General features: G+C 40.1%; 1 protein-coding gene across 2 annotated transcripts in view; it reads right to left on the bottom strand.

The window, feature by feature from the left end:
* zeb1b (zinc finger E-box binding homeobox 1b) overlaps positions 1-17,658 on the bottom strand; it is a 194,194-nt gene extending 176,536 nt beyond the window's left edge. The window contains exons 1-2 of one of the 2 annotated variants that reach the window (XM_070881524.1): positions 17,511-17,658; positions 15,769-15,889 (exon numbers count right to left, since the gene is read on the bottom strand). In XM_070881524.1, coding sequence (XP_070737625.1) covers positions 15,769-15,889; positions 17,511-17,561 — 172 coding nt within the window. In that variant the 5' untranslated portion in view covers positions 17,562-17,658. The remainder of the gene's footprint in view (positions 1-15,768; positions 15,890-17,510) is intronic. The other variant, XM_070881525.1, reaches the window with a different exon arrangement.
* Between the last annotated feature and the right edge of the window lie 1,479 nt (positions 17,659-19,137).

Here is a 19,137-nt window from a genome sequence, read left to right as displayed (position 1 = left end):
GCCTTGGTGAGGCCACACCTGGAGTATTGTGTACAGTTTTGGTCTCCTAACCTGAGGAAGGACATTCTTGCTATTGAGGGAGTGCAGCGAAGGTTCACCAGACTGATTCCCGGGATGGCGGGACTGACCTATCAAGAAAGACTGGATCAACTGGGCTTGTATTCACTGGAGTTCAGAAGAATGAGAGGGGACCTCATAGAAACGTTTAAAATTCTGACGGGGTTAGACAGGTTAGATGCAGGAAGAATGTTCCCAATGTTGGGGACGTCCAGAACCAGGGGACACAGTCTAAGGATAAGGGGGAAGCCATTTAGGACCGAGATGAGGAGGAATTTCTTCACCCAGAGAGTGGTGAACCTGTGGAATTCTCTACCACAGAAAGTTGTTGAGGCCAATTCACTAAATATATTCAAAAAGGAGTTAGATGAAGTCCTTACTACTAGGGGAATCAAGGGGTATGGTGAGAAAGCAGGAATGGGGTACTGAAGTTGCATGTTCAGCCATGAACTCATTGAATGGCGGTGCAGGCTAGAAGGGCCGAATGGCCTACTCCTGCACCTATTTTCTATGTTTCTATGTTTCTATGAACATTTCTGGCAGGCCACATAAAAATCTGCAAAGTTTCAGAATATATTCTTAATTTAGGATCACAACATACAGTCAAAGAGATGACATTCTAAACAGTGTCTGACCAGAAAGTAGAATATCCTATCAGTCCTTGATGTTTACACTTGGTACAAAAAGGGAGACATATTCCATTTCCTATTTATGGAATTTAATGTAAATTGCCACCACACCACCCAACTATAAGCCTAAAAGAGTGTGATCAATGACTATCTATAAAATTGGCTTGCAGCTTGCAGACAACAGTCTATCCTGTGACCATCACTGCTGTTCAATGAATACAAAATCAAAACTTCACCCCTTAAGTCCATAGTACACTGGTCAGCCATACAAGAAATAACTTGGGTACAATTACAGACAACTGGAAGTAAATACTTCAATAAAGTGCATCAACTCTACCTAGTAAATAGAACGCTCTTCTCAGAAGGTTTGCGGGGGCAGGTTCAAACTCTATCCAAGGTTTCAGCACATATCTAGGCTGACGCTCCAGTACAATATTGAGAGAGTGCTACATTGTCAGAGCTGCTGTCTTTCAGTTGATACATTAAGCAAGGATTCCTCTGCCTATTCTGGTGATCCAGGGGAAATCGGATCTATTTAAAGAATAGCAAGGAATTCTTTTCATATCTTAGCTAATATCCTTCCAAACAACACTGCAGGATATTAAAAAGCTCTTTTGAAATAAGATTTCAATTCAATTTTGAAAAGTATGGCGTATGATGTGGCAGAACAAACTAACTGATACTGAAATTCTAACACTCAGTGTATCGGGAAATAAACTATCGCTTCTGCATTATCAATATCAACTCAAACAAACTCAATTCTAACAGTTAGACAGAATGACAGTGACTTCGTTTGATCTGTCTTATGTAAACATGCTGAATAAATAAGCCCATTATTTTCATTTCATAAGTCCACTGTTCTCTTGCTTGTATAAACAAGATGTTCACATACAAGGTAACTTCCTTCTCCTCTCCCAAACGTCCCCTCATTTATACAACAGATTGAATAACATACCCATATCTGACCATTCATAAATCACATTATTCCCAAAGCAAAACACATGCGCTCCACTTTATTGAGCAAATCATTTGGACTGACTTTTAAAGAACAAGGCCAGACTGAAAGATTCCATGTCAACCACTGAGCAATATGCAACCAAAATATTACTTGAGAGTTAACAGTTTAAAAGATGTGACTACTTTCCTCATAAGGGAGCTGAAAAAGAGGAAGAAAAGCTTGTTAAAGTTATGAATTTTGCACAACCAAATAACTACTATTTTTATTAACTACAGCAATATATAAACCTACTGAAGGAGTTCCTTTGAAAATTTAAGTAGCGAAACAGCTCAGTTACACCATCTACAAGAACATGCAGGGTCTCCAAAACAGCATCTGTTCATTCCGACTTGGGTTTATTATTGTACACTATTGCTTACTCCACAGCTGTATTTATAAACTATTCACATTTTGTATCGAAGCGGCTGGTTTGATGCTAAACAAATAGCAAAGCCGTGTTATTCCAGCTGCTTCCTGATTGGCTCTCCAGTTGAGCATGCATTTCAGCAAGCCAACCTCAGGCAAATCAGTTATAAGCAATGCATTACGATGCCAAGCAAAAAGAAAACCACACCGCCTTAACAAATTTTTCACATGCAAAGAAGAAATTCACCTGATCTATGAAAAGGCAAATAAGTGGCCATGGATGGTTTGGGAGGAAAGTGGGGGGGGGGGGAAATGGAAAAGCATGAAGATATCCATTCTTCTATAAATCTATAGCTCGACTCATTATTGTTGGCAACTTCAGTACTCTACAAAGCATATAACAATCCACTGAAAATGTAATGATACAACTCAACAGGATGCAGTGTAGACTCCTCCTAGATTCATTGCAGCCCCAAACCATGCAGACCAGCAAAATATTAAGAGGACCCGCTCTGTGGCAAAATTCTTACATCCACCAACATCCTCTCCAACAAAGAGCTACAGCCATGGTTGACTCTAAGCTACAAGGATCATGAGTGAAGCAGCACTACACAATTTGATCATGCTTAAATCACATTTATACAGGGGTACTAGGAACAGAAGATGATTCAACTGCACTTCAACATTCAATCAAAAAAAGTCTAAGGAAAGAATTTAAGTAGCGAAACTTCGCATCACTTCTACAGCAAATACTCCCTCTCCCGTCATTGTCTGGAAATTTGTGGTGAATTACAAATTCAATTAAAGGCTGCAAAGCCATTTGATGAGCAAGACTACTGCAGCACCCAATTGGTTGAGAAAAATCTAGAATTTACCAAGTGAAATTCAGCCACTAGAAAAGAACAATTGCTTAATTTTAAAAAAATCTTGTGGGCACTGGAGGCACAACAGCTAAACCTCCTGTGATCTGGGATTAAATGCTTTTCAGATGAAAGGAATGGAAATCTTCCACTCCCGCCATGATCCCTTTTCTCTTCCTTGTAAAGATCCTAGTTGAAATGAATTTGGGCCATCTCTACCACTTAAAGATCAATAATACCACATAAATTGGCAACCTTAGAAGTCCAAGAATGGCTAATGTGGGTGTAATGTATTTGCTTCAAGGTTTCTTTGGTTAAGAATTCATAGCAACACAGTGCCATTAAGAACTAGTTGGTTTATTAGCAAAGGTTTAATAATCACTACACATTACCAGTTCATCCACCAGGCTCACAACCACCTGCCTCATTGTGGATCCCCTGAACCCAACTGGCTGGGGTTTTATTGAGTCTTGTGAACAATCACAACTCAACAGCTCTGCAAATCTGTGAGTACACTCACGGGTGCATCCATTACAGTGGGAAATAGAAATGTCATATTGTGCAGTAGGGGGTGCTCCAAGGCTGAAGTTCAGACACCTTGTTAAGGAAATAGTGAACACTTTTACACTGCATTGGAAAGACTCCACGTCTTCTGTACTTAAGTAACTAAAATGATTACAATTGGCTGATTATGCCATGACAACACTAGAATAAAAAATTAAACTGTTGGGAGAGCTCTGCAGATGCTTGGACATAGTATGCAATTACAATCATCAATATTAGTTTAATGCTCATGTATGTAACAAACGTGAACTACCCCAATAGTGACCTAATTCAAAGTTATGAGTGGATTTTCAATGGTTCAATTGTGCAATGATCGCCCCTCCAACAGAAAAAAAAACTTTACTACTCATGGTACCTACATTAATGACCACTGAGAAATATATTTACAGTAAAATGGATAAGCAATCAAGTTTCAGAGTAATATCCTTCCCTGAGCGTCCCCAAACCCCCACCCCCCAGCAAAAATAACATTTAAAAATGATGGGAATAGCATCTGCGTTTAACAGGTTACACTTGATCAGCTCTGCTGGGCAGGCCACAAAGTTCGCATGCCAGATACGAGACTCCCAAAGCAAGCGCTCTACTCAGAACTCCATCACAGAAAACAAGCCAAAGGTGGGCAGCGGAAACGTTACAAGGACACCCTCAAAGCCTCCCTGATAAAGTGCAACATTCCCACTGACACCTGGGAGTCCCTGGCCAAAGACAGTCCTAAGTGGAGGAAACTCATCCGGGAGGGCGCTGAGCACCTCGAGTCTTGTCGCCGAGAGTGTGCAGAAATCAAGCGCAGGCGGCGGAAAGAACGTGCAGCAAACCAGCCCCACTCACCCTTTCACTCAATGACTATCTGCCCCACCTGTGACAGAGACTGTGGTTCTCGTATTGGACTGTACAGCCACCTAAGAACTCATGTTAAGAGTGGAAGCAAGTCTTCCTCGATTCTGAGGGACTGCCTATGATGATGACTGCTGAAACTACTTTCATTTTCTGGCTTACTCAAACCTTCCACATCGATATGTAATATTATTGTGCAGTAGCCAATCCTTTCCACATGGATAATGCAACTTTCACATCAAAGATCAAAGTAGGAACTTTAACTCTGCATCCAACTTGTAGTATACTCACCCAAGTGCTTTTTAAATCAACATAAAATTGAAAAAGGTATTGTATTTTGTATCCCCCCTACACGGAGAACGATCACCTTAACAAGTAGGAAATATATTAAATTGGGCAACTAATTTCCAAATAGTCAAAATTATTTTCAGCAATATAACTAACAATGTTTAAAAGTAATCCCATGAGCTCTACAGTGTGACAACACACAGCATCCCTGTACTGCTTTACTCAAAATAGCACAGATTTATTTAGAATTTGGTTAACTGAGGATAATTGTCATATTAGCAATGTTATTGGATTATGCAGGAAATTTAGGTAGGCCACTTACAAAGAAATTTTTCCATGAAACAATGGAAAGAACACTTTAAACCACAGATGTGAACATTGATTTTCCTTCTCGTCTTGGTGTTACAAGCAAGCTAGTCTACACAATATTAGCATATAAAGCACTTCTATACCACCTACGTTGCACAAGTAGATAAATAGTTATCAAGGTGTTCAAGTAGCATCAACTTTTCTGAGCATTAGGCATTTGCTTTCATGAAGTTAGGTGTTATTACACTAACTTGACAAAATGCAACTCAAATTCTAAACTTTAAAAATTTTGTCTACAGAATATTTAAAACATCCTAGATTTCTTACATTAACTTGAAAAAGAGTACCAAATAGGCCAATAAATATTTTCAACTTTGAACACGATTGCCCACTGCCCAGTACCATTAACAATCTTATATTTTCCGAAGACAATTTATATGGAGAGCTTTAGTAGAATGGATCAGTCAGCTAGGCTAGCCAGCATTAATTTGTTTCAGCAGAATAGTAATCCAAATTTTTATTAATTTCTGCTTTATGAAATGGCTGTAAAACAAAATCCTGAAGATATGCAGTACATCTATTCCTTCAAATAAAAGACAATATAGTTAGGCCATTTGTATGGCATACAACTCCTTTAGTGACTAAAATATATGAATGCAAAAGTTAACTTCAGTCAATTACCCAACACCTTTTTCAACCCTTCTCAACTGACCACAGTTGGTGTCAAAATCCATCATTATAATGGGTAGTTACAATTGGGTTGAATTAATGGTAGGTTTTGTAAACATGGCAGTATTTAAACACAAAATATAACTGAATATTAAGTGGGCTGTGGCTTGCCAGGCTGAGGATAGCTTGGTTAAAGTGTAGGGTTGAGCAGTTTGTATGTACAGCTACATAGATTCCAAGTTCAGGAAATCCACAATCCAGATCCTCTGAAGCAGAATCTACAGCTCAAATTCTTAGAGCAGTGGTAATCAAAGCAAAGTGACACCAATTCTTACCCACTGCAGGCATGATCTGAAGTAAAGGTTACACCTGCACTCAAGCAACATGACCAAGAACCATTTTTTTTTTTTACATGCAGTATGCAATTTTAACACAATTACACAGCTTCTCCCCCAAATAAAGCAGCACATTATCAAATAAAAGCTGTGTGCCAGCAAACCTCCCCCCCCCCGCCCCCGCCACCACACACACACACACACTAAACCACCAATATATACAAATGCACTGTTACTTTAAATGATGTGATTCTAACCAAACTGCAATCATTTGCTTTGTGAATATTTAACAAGTTAAAGAAAATGACAACACACATGCAAATGTTGTCCCTTTGTTTTCTCTCCTGATCAAGGTCAACCAAAAGTGCTCAAACCTGACCAAATAAAACAAGTTAACCCAAACTGGCCCAACTTGCATTGATTTTGGTTTGGAATTTGATCAGTGCTCATACCAAAAGAACAAAATCATTCTTTAACTAACGCTATCTTTAATTAAATCAAACAAATGTTTTGGATTGATGAGTAAAAGTCCTTCTCTGGTTGAACAAAATAGAGATCATGAAATCTGAATATTTATTCAAACTATTTAATTATGACAGACTTCAGGCAGTAAGTTCACTGAGTGAAGATCAGTTCACCCCCTCCCCCAGTTCAAGTGATGTACTGATATCAGCTAGAACACTGTGGTATGTGCTACAACACTATAACCACCTGTTCACAGGGTAGTGAGGGAAAGTTGTCATCAAGCCACAGTCACATTTCCTAGCAGCCGGCTAAAAAGCTGCAATGGCAAAAGCCTGGAATTTGCCCACCTAGTTACAGGATGTGCAGATCTGGTGATGCATGCATGAAAAGGAGGAAGACCAGGGGCAGGGCGGGGCAGGGGTAACTGTAACCCAACCCACTCAACAAAAAACTGATGGGATCCAATTGGCTGCCTCTTTAATATCCTGCCCGATTTTATTTTAATTAGTCATGGTGTAAAACAGGTGGCTAATCTGATCCAGTGACCTTCCCGCTGGCTAGGTTAGGTTAAAATTACACACCCTAGAACGCCTAAACTGAATACTTTGAAACACCACTACCACTTAGTTCACCAAATATGAACTCTTTCTAATGTTTCTATGTGATCCTAATATCAATTAGAGGATGTAAGGTTTACATTTTTTTTAGTTAATGGCCAAGGTTCATAGTGTAGGATAATACTACATTTGAAAAAGAGTGGGACAGAAATGAAGAGCTGTAGCAGCTAGGTGATACCAAGCTTGGGTTTTTTGGGAGAAAGGAAAAACTAGAAGAGCTCCAAAATTTGAAGTCCTAGGAAACAAGAAAGAAAGAATAGGAAATACTAGTCGTTATTTCAATAATGAGGCATAGGAGGAAAATAAAGTATATGTTGACCCTAGGAGGAACAAGATTGCGGGGGGGGGGGGCCCGGTGGAGGGGAAAGTGTGTGTCACAGCAAGATGAGAGAGAAAAAGATCTATGAAAAATATTTGGTATCCCGATTAACAACTCATGTGTACAACTGACTCTTGGCATATATTGTTCAATTTGAGAAGTTTATAAAATAAGCAGATATGAACAGTTGTTTGAGGGTGGGAAGAGTGTTTAAAAAAAAAAGAGGGGGAAAAAATTGCCCAAATTATTATGGCCTAGTTTGGCTCTGGATAAAACAGTCAATGCAACATTACCAATAGATTGCATTGTTCTGATGTTAGTTAATAAGTGTAGTAGATTTGATTTTAAGCTCTAGTGAATGGCTTAAAATACAATCAAAGCAAATTGAAGTGACCCAGCTTTTATTTGAAGCATTTTGTCCTGTAAATTCCAACTCAGCCAAGAGGATAGTGCAGGGGGAAAAATTTCCACTCCTGGGCCACGTTTTCGCCGACCGTATTAGGTCTGGAGCGGGTTGTGACCCTGCTCATGGCTCCAGCCAACACTGTGAAAAGAATCTTCCCTAGATTGGGCTCGTTAAACCTGCCCTGCGAGATTCCCGGCCAATTAAAAGGAAGTGGGCCTGATTACATCATTTGATGACGCGTCATCAGCCGGTTTCCTTAAAGGGATCATGTCCACATTCATTTTGAAAGTTGTGCTGTTAGTGTTCTGCAGCACTGAGGTGCTACAAACACTGTACACAGGTGTATGGCTGCACCCAGGCTCTCCCATCACTCCCTCCAGATGCTTATGGAGGGAGTCACAGCATGCTGGGAGGTTCTCTTCCCTTTCAATGGGGTGGTAGACACCTCTCCAGGACACCAACGCAGCCTGCTTACACACTGGACAGAGGGCACAAACAGGGATGTCGTCAGGAGGACCAGGCTGCAGTGGCATAAACCTTTCAATTATCTCAGTTGATCACAAAACGTTACTGCAAAGCCACATTCGACCTTATCCTGCTGTGCCACTCATCAGATCCCCATCACACTGCTTTCCCTACCCTACTCCTGCACATCCTTACTCATACCAACTTACCTTGCACCTCCACCCAGACCTCTCTATCTACATTATCACATCACCATCTCACTAATCACACCTCACACTCACCCTCTTTGGTCTTTTAGCCAATGTTCATGTAGAGTTTCTGCTAATGTGTTGTCAAACATTTTGCCTTCTTGGACAGGTGTGTGCAGCTTTGAAAGTGGCTTAATGAGTTGTAGTGAATGGTGAGGCACAAGGGTACCACCCACAATGGTGATGAGAGTGAAAGGAATGGCTTGGGCATTGCAGGGATGGTGCCTGGCACCATGTGGCAGCCAGGGTGCATAGCATCAAGTGAAATAAATCTGTCTATGCTGAGACCATTCCTGGCAGCAATGTGGTCAGGTGATGATGCCCTGTGAGGCATCAGGTGATTGCAGAGAAGGTTGGTGTTGTTGGCGTGTTTAGTGATGTTGGTGTTGGGGCTGATCGTGGTGGGATTTTGAGGAGAAAGATGAGATTTTTTGTAATTTTTTTTTTTAAAAAAGGGCTTCGATACTGATGGAATAGATGGCAGCTGAAGTTGAAATGACAGAAGCGATCTGTCAATGGTCAGAGAGGTTGCTCCAAAGAGGTGACAGTGGAGAGAGCTTTCACTGCAAACACTTCCAACCTGCATACAGCTCAAAAAAGTGTCTTCCAAATCCTAAAGGCTTCAGCCCTTGAGATTGGAAAGTGAACAGCCGTGAAATGATAGCTGCAGAAGTGGCATAAAAGCTGTCACCTAGTCAAAGTAATGGAGAGTCATTGAGAAACCAACACACTTACCGGACATGTACCCAAGAGACATTAACCTCATAAAAAAACTTGGAAAAATGGTAAATTATTTTTAAATGCCTTTAAAGTACCTCTTAATACTTGGCTGGTCTGCCGCTTTGTCGGGTCTGGGAACCGCAGCCAGACCCGGCACTTTGGAAACTTACAAAGAGGCGGGTTCAGAGCAGGATCCTGACCCGCTGTCAATCACGGTCATTTTGACAATGGGCCCGCCTCCAAACCCACACTCACAGGGCTGGTAAGATTCCGGCCCTGGCCACTATCCAGATGACTCCAGTTGGAAAGTGTGTGCACATCAGGCAAGGACCAGATTGAGCTTTGGTGTGATGTACCCATGGTAAAATAAACAGCAGTCAATATTTGTGGAACTGCATTACAGCACAAGAAAGGAGTCTAAAAAAAAAATAAACAAGGTATTCATGGTGATGTCATCTTTTTTTTTTAAAAAAGGTGATCCTTATTTTTTTTTAAAATTCATTCTTAGGTTGCACACGTCACTGGCAAAGCTGGCCTTTATTGCCCATTCATAATTGCCCTTGAAAAGGTGGTGGTGGGCCGCCTTTCTGACCCACTGCAGTTCATGTTGTTAGGTAGGGAATTCCAGGAGTTTGACCTAGCAACCGAAGGAATATACGATATAGATCAAAGTCAGAATGGTGTCTAACTTGGAGGTAATGGTGTTCCCATCCATCTGCTACCTTTGTCCTTCTATGCAATGGAGGTCACGGGTTTTGGAGGTGCTGCTCAAGAAGCCTTGGTGACTTGCTTCATGCAGTGCATCCTGTAGATAACACAAATTGCAGACGGTACACTAGTAGGGGAGGGGTGGATATTTAGCCTAGTGGATTAGGTGCCAATCAAGTATACTGCTTTTTCCTGAATGATGTCAAGCTTCTGGAGTGTTGTTGCAGCTGCACCCTTCCAAGCAAGTGGAGAGTGTTCCATCACACCCTGACTTGTAGGTGGAGACACTTTGGGAAATCAGGACGTGAGCCACTCACTACAGAATATCCAGCCTTTGACCTTCTCTAGTAGTGATTTTATTTACGTGGCTCTCCACTTTTGGCTAAGATCATGCGTAACTGACCTGACAGGGGAGTAACCATGACCCCAACGTGGTTCTCCCTGGATCAGGAAGGTGATTCTCCTATGCTTTTTGGAAATAGGAGGTGGGTGGGGTGGTTTGACCCATCCACCTCCACGGAGGTGTGTGGGGGGCCTGACCCATCCACCTCCATGGCACGAACCTGGTATTGCAGTACTTCCAGGAACGGTGCAGTGGCTCTAGGCCTTTTGGCTAAGAGCATTGGCGCAGAGTGATCCTTGATGTGTGCAAGGTGACCTCTGCCGTTTGTGATTTGACAAAGAATTGGAAAGATTGGCAACGAATTAAAAAATTTTTTTTACGTGGCTCTCCAGTTTTGTTCTAGTCAATGGTGATTTCATTCCCCGCCCCCCCCTCCTCCCCCAACTTGGTGGGGGGGACAGTGATGGTAAATGCCATTGAATGTCGGGGGGGGGGGGAGGGGAGGGGTGGAAGTGGTTAGGATCTCTCTTGTTGGCACTGGTGTAGCGTGAATGTTACTTGGCACTCATCAGCTCGGGCCTGGATGTTGTTCAGATCTTGCTGCATGCAGGCAGGGACTGCTTTATTATCTGAGGAATTTTAAATGGAGCTGAACACTGTGCAATCAGCAAATAGCTCCAATTCTGACCTTATGATGGAGGGAAGGTCATTGATGAAGCAGTTGAAGGTAGTTGGGCTGAGGACACTGCTCTGAAGAATTCTTGGTGATGTTGTGGGTTGCAGGGGTTGGGATGATTGGCCTGCAACAACACAATAATCTTTCTTTGTGCCAGGCATGACTCTAGCCAATGAAGAGTTTTCTCCGATTCCAATTGATTTCAGTTTGACAAGGGCTCCTTGTTGCCACACTCAGTCAAATTCTACCTTGATGTCACTCTCCCCTCTCCTCTGAAGAGAAGTTTCTTTGTGCAAAGTGATCCAAGGATAGAACCCTGTTTTTATGCATTACCAAATCTAGAGCATTATCAGCACTGTACTGGACTCAGATCCAGAAAAAGTTCAAATTTTATTATTGATCATTTCTATTCTTGTTGGCAAACTCATGGTGGACAAAATGGAATGCTATGCTGGACAATATTTCAGCTCGGCAAAGGGAAAATAAACTGTCATGACTTCTTGCACTTCACGGGAGCACAAATCCCATTAGCCAATCATGGCAAAATAGATATGGTGAACCAAATTAATACTGAGGAACCAGTAGCTGAATTACTGGCTCTCAAAATAGTTTTCAAACAGTCAAGTCTTGAATGAGCTGCCCAGATTCTAAGATATATTGAACAAAAGTCTGTTTAAAAAAAGTCCACTTTCCACTTACTTGTAAATATGATGCAACAGGGAGACACAGAGATAAAAACATACAGCCAACATTTCAACTCCTGACTTATCTTCGATTTCTGCTAGAAAGTATCTCATGGCATTAATTATTGAGGTTAAAATATTTCCATCAGCTACAAAGAAAACTTCAGAACTCAAAACAAATTGTGCCCATTACTGAACTTGGCAAAAAGTGTCAACCTCTCACTAAAGTAAAAGACAAAACATTTATCTTCATATTCACACAAGTTTTGTTTTAGTTTGTAAAAAGCATACACTAGAAACTACTTTCATGTGCGAGCAAAATGAAATGAGAACACATATTTTAACACTAACTCCCTCGGTTTTAGTCTATTGGAATGGTGTTAATGTGGAACCAAAAATAGGTTCACAGCCAATAGTACAGTGCCCTGGATGATGGCAAGAACATGGCAGTAACAAAAAGGGACCCAATTTTAGAATCTCAACTAATCATAAAAAATAAATTACAGCAATATGATACCTAGAAACTTTCCATCCCAAAATCATAATTTATAGTCACCTCATGTCTCAGTACTCATTTTGCACTCTTAAACTCAAACATCACATTTTCCCATGAAGTCAGTCCACTAATGGATAAACTGACTAATGTGTTATACTGTATGACTAATTCTTTTTAAAAAAAAGACTCCAATTTAAATCATACATGACTTATGCAGTGGCTGAACTGTTTGTACTGATTTGAAAGTTATGAACAGGTTGTTTGAATTACACAGCTGAGTTCAGAAAATAAGGTCATTACTCCAAGACACTTTTGAAGTACGAAGTCACATCAAAATTAAGATCTTATAACCTGCCATAAGTAATGTAGCTATTCTATCCAAATGTAATGTAATCCCATCTTGGGAGTTAAAAACACATACGTTGTTTTTAAAGATGTCAAGATTTCAATTGCAAGCATTTCCTTCAGAGCAGGCATGACTACAACACTAATCTTCGGTTTTCCAACAAACATTGTGCATAAATTTGGAGAATTTTCCCACAAGCTTAGTATGAAAAGACTAGTCCCTCCCTATACAAAAACCAGTGAATAGACCCTTTCTTTTAAAAGCCAGAAACTGTATGAGGTACAGCGAACAAACTCCAAAAGGTAACTATGCCTTTCTCCTAATGCTTTTCTACACGTAGTACACAATGGTTGAAAAATGGTTCAACAAATTCACACTGACCAATCTAGAAACCATGCCAGACAACTTAAAAGGTTTAACCAAAAACAAATAACTACAGTTATTACGACAAGAATAGCTGCCAATTTTAAATTCAGTAGTACAGGAACAAAATCTTTATGGTTTTCAAAACAATTATTAAAAAAAACAAGGATTGGTACAATGTTTATCTTGGACAGCAATCAACAGCTTTAATACACTCCTAGATGGTAATAATTTCAAATGTTCATTACTAAAGCCCAATTCAAAGGGTACACTTAGTACAAACAAAACAGACTTGTCTACTTGCCTGATCCTCAAGTTATGTGCATTTTCTACATTAATACACATTTTTTCTTCTGCCACCCTCTTTTACATAACAGTCCTGAGCATAATACTTATTTGTATCAGCTGGTCAGTCATCTGTTCATGTGTAGGGAGAAAGAGAACAAGAATGCTCTGAAAAGCCAAACAGAAAATAAACACCAACCTACACAGTGGATGCCCAGTACCTTGTAAGGAATAACAAGAACCCCTCCCCCATCCTCCACAACAGAAAATAAACATAAGGATAATGCTCAGGATGACCTAGTGCTTTGTTCCTTCCTCCAGGCACATTCACTGAAAAAGGTCTAAACACACATCTGATTTGACAAGCATTCAAGTTGACAAAGGATGTAGTGAAAGTGAAATCATACCTAAGGCATTCAGAGTCTCTGGGTCAAAGGGCATATAACAGTACCTCAGATGCTTGCTTCCTGCTGAGTTTGGCTAAAGAGGAATTTTCCTGAAAGACATACTTTTGGGAAAGTATCTCTTCTGAGTTTCAAATATATATGCAGGACTCTTTCTGCAGTCAAGCAGTTAAATGTAATGTTTTTTTTCACTGCACACCCTTTAGCTAGAAACATTACCTTTGTTGCAGTTCACAATTTATTAATCCAATAAATATGAAAACACATAGCCAACACAATGAGCTATTAATGCAAAAAAAATGTTTTCAGTCGATTGAGGACCGAATATCTGATACTGCCTTTACACTTCTGACACCCAAGTTTAATTATAGTTTGGAATGGTGGGATAAAATTCTCATCCTTCCCTTGGCCAGAAATGAAATAAGTGCCTCGTGACCATGCACCACAGTTCAAAGCTACTGATTATTCAGCACAGACAAGATAACGGAGAAGCAATATGGATAACTCGATATGGGCAATATGGAAGCAACACTTGAGCATTAGGGGGTTCCAGGTTTGAGGTGAGGACAATTTGAGGGTGTGCAGTAGTGAGTTTTATTTTGCATCTGGCCATGCTTGATGCGGACACCAAGCTTCAAAAGGCAAATGGTGCATTAAACCTTCAGTGCCAACATCTTTCATCTTAAATGATTGCAAAAATTCAAACAACAATTTGTATTTATATAGCACCTTTAACAGTGAAACATCCCAAGGCGCTTCACAGGAGTATTATGCAATAAAAATTTGACACCGAGCCGCATAAGTAGAAATTAGCGCAGGTGACCAAAAGCTTGGTCAAAAAGCTATGTTTTAAGATGCAAGGAGAGAGGTGGAAAGGTTTAGGCAGGGAGTTCCAGAGCTTGGAGCCGAGGCAACAGAAGGCACAATGGTTGGAGCGATTATAATCAGGGATGCTTAAGATTAACAAACTTAAATAGCTAGATTAATTTATGCTCGATATTTTTACAATTTATCTGGAATCAGATTGTGTAGCGCAAAAGAGGATATTCACACCACTGAAAATCCTCGCCTCTAAGATAACTTTATGTAGAAACAGCAGTCATCTGCCTTGCATCCACTTTACTTCATCAAACTGTGATGACGTGGCATACTCCAATTCTTTGATTTTCAAAAATTTTCCATGCCTGTATTATTCAAGTCATATTTCTCAATTCATGTCCTAAATTGAGGGGCCAGGTGGCCTACTCCTGCTCCTATTTCTTATGTAAACCCATAGCTTTCTTTCCCACAAAATGGTTAAGAAAAGATAAATTCATTCTGTTAACACATATGTAAATGAAGTTTAGAAATTCTGCTGGTAAACCAAAGTATATATTTCAAAATGGGAAAATGAGAGAAAATCCCTATCCAACCACCCTCAATTTTAATTTCAAAGAAACAACCGACTCATAACATTAGAGCATTGCAGATACTATATTGCAAGATCAAACTTATAACTAAATAAACGGATACTTGGATAAATCCCCCATCAAAAGTTAAATATAGCATCAAGAAAAACAAAACAATGTACACTAATGAACAATTACCAAATTCTGAAATCTCCAATTTACCAAAAAATGTAAAACCAATCGCTTTAACCTAGACATAAAAAAGGACGACCCTAGTGGGCAGACAGAGCATACGCACATACTGGGAAAAAATTAAAGATTTATGACTGCTCCAATAGGATTAGCGATACAGAGCTCTCGTTTAACACTATGTGCCACAATCAGTTAACTAGATTTGTTTTCCCGCATATGGCAGGACAAGAGTGATTTAAACGGATGTAATAACACTTTCAATTTTTTTTCTTAAATTGTTCCCTGCGCCCACCGCATTTGTTACCTGTGCGCACGTCCTGCACAAAAACCACCACCCAACACAAACACGCTCATTCTTCCCCCTCCTCCACTCGCTCCTCTGCAGGAGCTTCCAGGCGTCAATCTAATCAGATATTAACGACCACTATACCCCTCCCCACACACACATATATAGAGGGAACGACACACCGAGACGAAACACACACCAGGGCGAGATTTAAAAAATACAAAAAAAGATTAAATACCAACTACCTCAGTAGATCTATATTTCCAATATCCTATGTGCAATTCCAAAATAAAATCTAAAAAGCTTGGATTAAAAAAAATGTAAAGTGCCTTTAACAAATTATGCCCGTGCAAAACACAAAGGAAAATAACCTTACTGCAACCATGGTAAATAAATCTCTCCCATGAGATTGAAGCAGACAGAGGGGGCTGAAACTAACACCATTTCTACCTGCACAAGTTGCCATTTGCTGCAGCCTGTCAGCTCGGCTCGACACGACAATCAGGAATCGGTTTCTCCTGCTGAACGGAAATACTTTTTTCTTTTTAAATCCCGTTTCACTACCACATTGCTATTTGATTTAAAAAAAGAACACACTAAATAAATATGCAGGCGCCAGGTTCTCTTGCCATTTTTAACAACGTCGCAGTCCCATTTTTCAGGTAAACATGTTTACACCGCTCTCCCTCCCTTCTCTCGCTCGCTCGCTGTGGCAGGCGCACATGTCACAATTTCGTCAGCAGGAAAAGCCCATCAACTTAGCATCAACCATTACGGGAAAATATTTTTAATATAAAAAATAAAATAGCTTAAAATGGTTTTAAAATGGTACACATCCTAATAGAAAAAATATTGTTTTTAAACTTGGTGTTTATAATTCACACTGGAAAATATACAAAAGGCATTAAAATGCGGGAGGGGAGATGCTATCACACCGTTAGCTTGCATTTCCTGAAGTGGGAAAAAATCCCTACCTTTCTAAAGAAAAACAGATATAAAATCATTGCAACTCTCGGACTGAAATATAACCGACACCCTGAAGAAGGCACTATTCCCGAAAATCACCTTTTAAGAAACAAAACGCGCACACACGCTCACAATAAAGTTTAAATAAACAAATGAAGAAGAAAAATGCAACTCCTTCCCGGCTGTAATGTAAATGTATTCCTTATATAGCTTTTTCAGCCAAGAGTCCCTGAGTCAGTGAAGCGGGCCAGAGGCCCCGTAATTCGCTCAAACCGTTACCACCCATTCAGGCACCAAACAGGTACCAGGGCGAAAAGGCAAGCGTTTAAACTGAACCTTTCCTTCATATAATGCATGGGGGGGGGGGACAGAAGATTTTTTAAAAAACTTGATAAAACTGTTTTTGTTTACACCACGTACCTACAGCGAAGGAAAAAAAATATTGTTCAAACAAAAGTCTCGCTTCCTCTTTTTAAACACTTTTAACTCCGACTGCGTCAGGTAATAAGTTTTTTTTTCCTCTCCAAGATTATGGGTGTACTTCAGGAAGAGGGAAGGACAATATATATATATATATTTTATAAAATAATGCGTTTTACCCTCCTGGCCTGAAGCACTTTATATCTATCTATATATAGATATAAAAAAGAAGGAAGCAAAGTGCTGGAGTTTAATTTTTTTTAAACTATATTCTTGGCCCTGGGGTCGGTGGAGAGAGGGAGGAGGCTGTGACTGAAGAGATAAAGAGCAGGCAGCGAGTGCGGGTGCGGCGTCGAATAACGGTCCAGGGCCAGTGAACCGCTAGGCGACGGGCGAGAGAGAGAGAGAGAGAGAGAGAGGGGGGCCAGGGAGCAAGAGCAGGTAACGATCCCACACAGACAAGAGCAAGAACTGCTCGCCTCCCAACTTTAATCGCACTTTCCTCTCCCCATTCCCACCACCACCAACAACAATAATAATAAAGCCCCTCACGCGGACGGATCTCCCTCTCCCTTGAGTTCCCGATTTAAATCGCTTACTCTCTCCCTCCCCGCACACAGTCGAGTTTCTCGTTCTCTCCCGAGTTAAGTTTTTTTTCTTTTGTTTCTTTCTCTTTTTATCCAGCTCCCCATCTATCCCACACAGAAAGAGAGAGAGAGAAGAGTAAGGGGAGAGAGAAGGGGGAGGGTGGGGGTTTAGTGCAAAGCCACCCTCCCCAGCCCCAACCGCCCCGGTGCAAAGCTCACCGTTTTTCCTCCTCGGGTTTGCCTGCTTTCTGCGCTTACACCTGGGGCCATCCGCCATGATCCGCTCGCTCTCTCGTTTCATTGATAAGCGCTGTCAAATTCCAGGACGCGTGCAACCACCCCCAGCCTTCTTTGCGACACTTTTAAATTTTTTTCTCTCGCTCGCTCTCTCGCGTTTTGCGACACACCTACCTTTCCGCCACCACCCCCCCTGCTCCTCCTCGCGCGCTCCGCCCGCCAGCTCCGCTCCCGCTCCGCGAGCCCCCGATGTCCAGCCGCGAGCCCAGCCCAGACAGCGAGCGCGCGGGGCTTACTGTGGGAACGGCAGGTTGCCCTGGAAATGGCTCCTTTTCCTTCACCACCACCCCCTCCCCAAACATACACACACACACTCTCTCTCGCTTTCTCTTTTGAAACATTTAGGTTTGCGGCAGAATTTGAATGCAGCGCGGGAAATTTGAAACTGAGGAAAGTACCCAAGGTATGAAATAAGGGCGAGAAAGCGATTGTATGTGTGATCAGCGCCGTCAACGAGGGGGATTTCATATATATATTTATGTATATATAGAGAGAGAGAGATACATATTGATATATATATATTGGGAGGTATATGCAGATTGATATATATATATATTATTTCTCTCTATATATATATATATATATATATATATATAGAGAGAGAGATACATATTGAGATCTATATATATTCAGAAAGTTATATCTATATACAGAACTAGATAAATACATAGATATATATATAGATATATATCTATATAAGACATAGATGAATACATAGTTATATATAGAGAGATTTATGTATAGATATATATATATATAGAGAGAGAGAGAGAGATTGATACCTATAGAGATAAATACATAGAGATATAGATATATATTGAGATATATACGTATCTCAATATATACGTCTATATATAGAGTGATAGATATTGAGAAAGATATAGATATATATTGAGATTTATAGATCTATATATAAAGATTATATATAGATAGAAATATATATGTTAATTTAAATTAGAAGTCAATTTGAGGTGGCAGTTTTTTTAATACTTGAAAGTAATCTGACATAATCATAAACGATGGTTTGAAACTCGCACTCTGCAAGTAACGGGCAGGAGAAATTATGATGTGTAATTGGAAGTATTTATCGAGCATTATTTTAAGAACAGTTCGTATTTTATTAATTACGTTGTTACATTTTTGACAAATAATTGAGTTTGTTTACACGTGAATTATTTACTTGCAAAGTAAACAAGTTAAATAATGCGTTACAAGATAAAAGGTTGTTAAAGCATGAACACATGTTAATTTCATAATCGTGAATAAAATCCTTTCCCTTTGTGTGTGAAGTTATTTGTTATTGAGAATCACTTCTGGGACAGTAAGAAACACTAACATTTTATGCATTCCCAAGGGCCGAGGACATGGAAAGAGTAATAACAATCAAAATTAAAGTCTATAAATGATTTAATAAATGGGGATTACTATTCTGAAGTAAAGGGGACGCCAACTTTCACATTCTCTTTTATTAATCCAATCGGTATCACTCGATAAATGTTAATTATCATATTTCAGCCTTTTACAAATCTGTAATCCCTATCCAAATACA

The sequence above is a fragment of the Pristiophorus japonicus genome, chromosome 5, assembly GCF_044704955.1.
Source record: "Pristiophorus japonicus isolate sPriJap1 chromosome 5, sPriJap1.hap1, whole genome shotgun sequence".
Taxonomy (NCBI): Eukaryota; Metazoa; Chordata; class Chondrichthyes; family Pristiophoridae; genus Pristiophorus; species Pristiophorus japonicus.
This window is presented reverse-complemented; position numbering and strand designations above follow the sequence as displayed.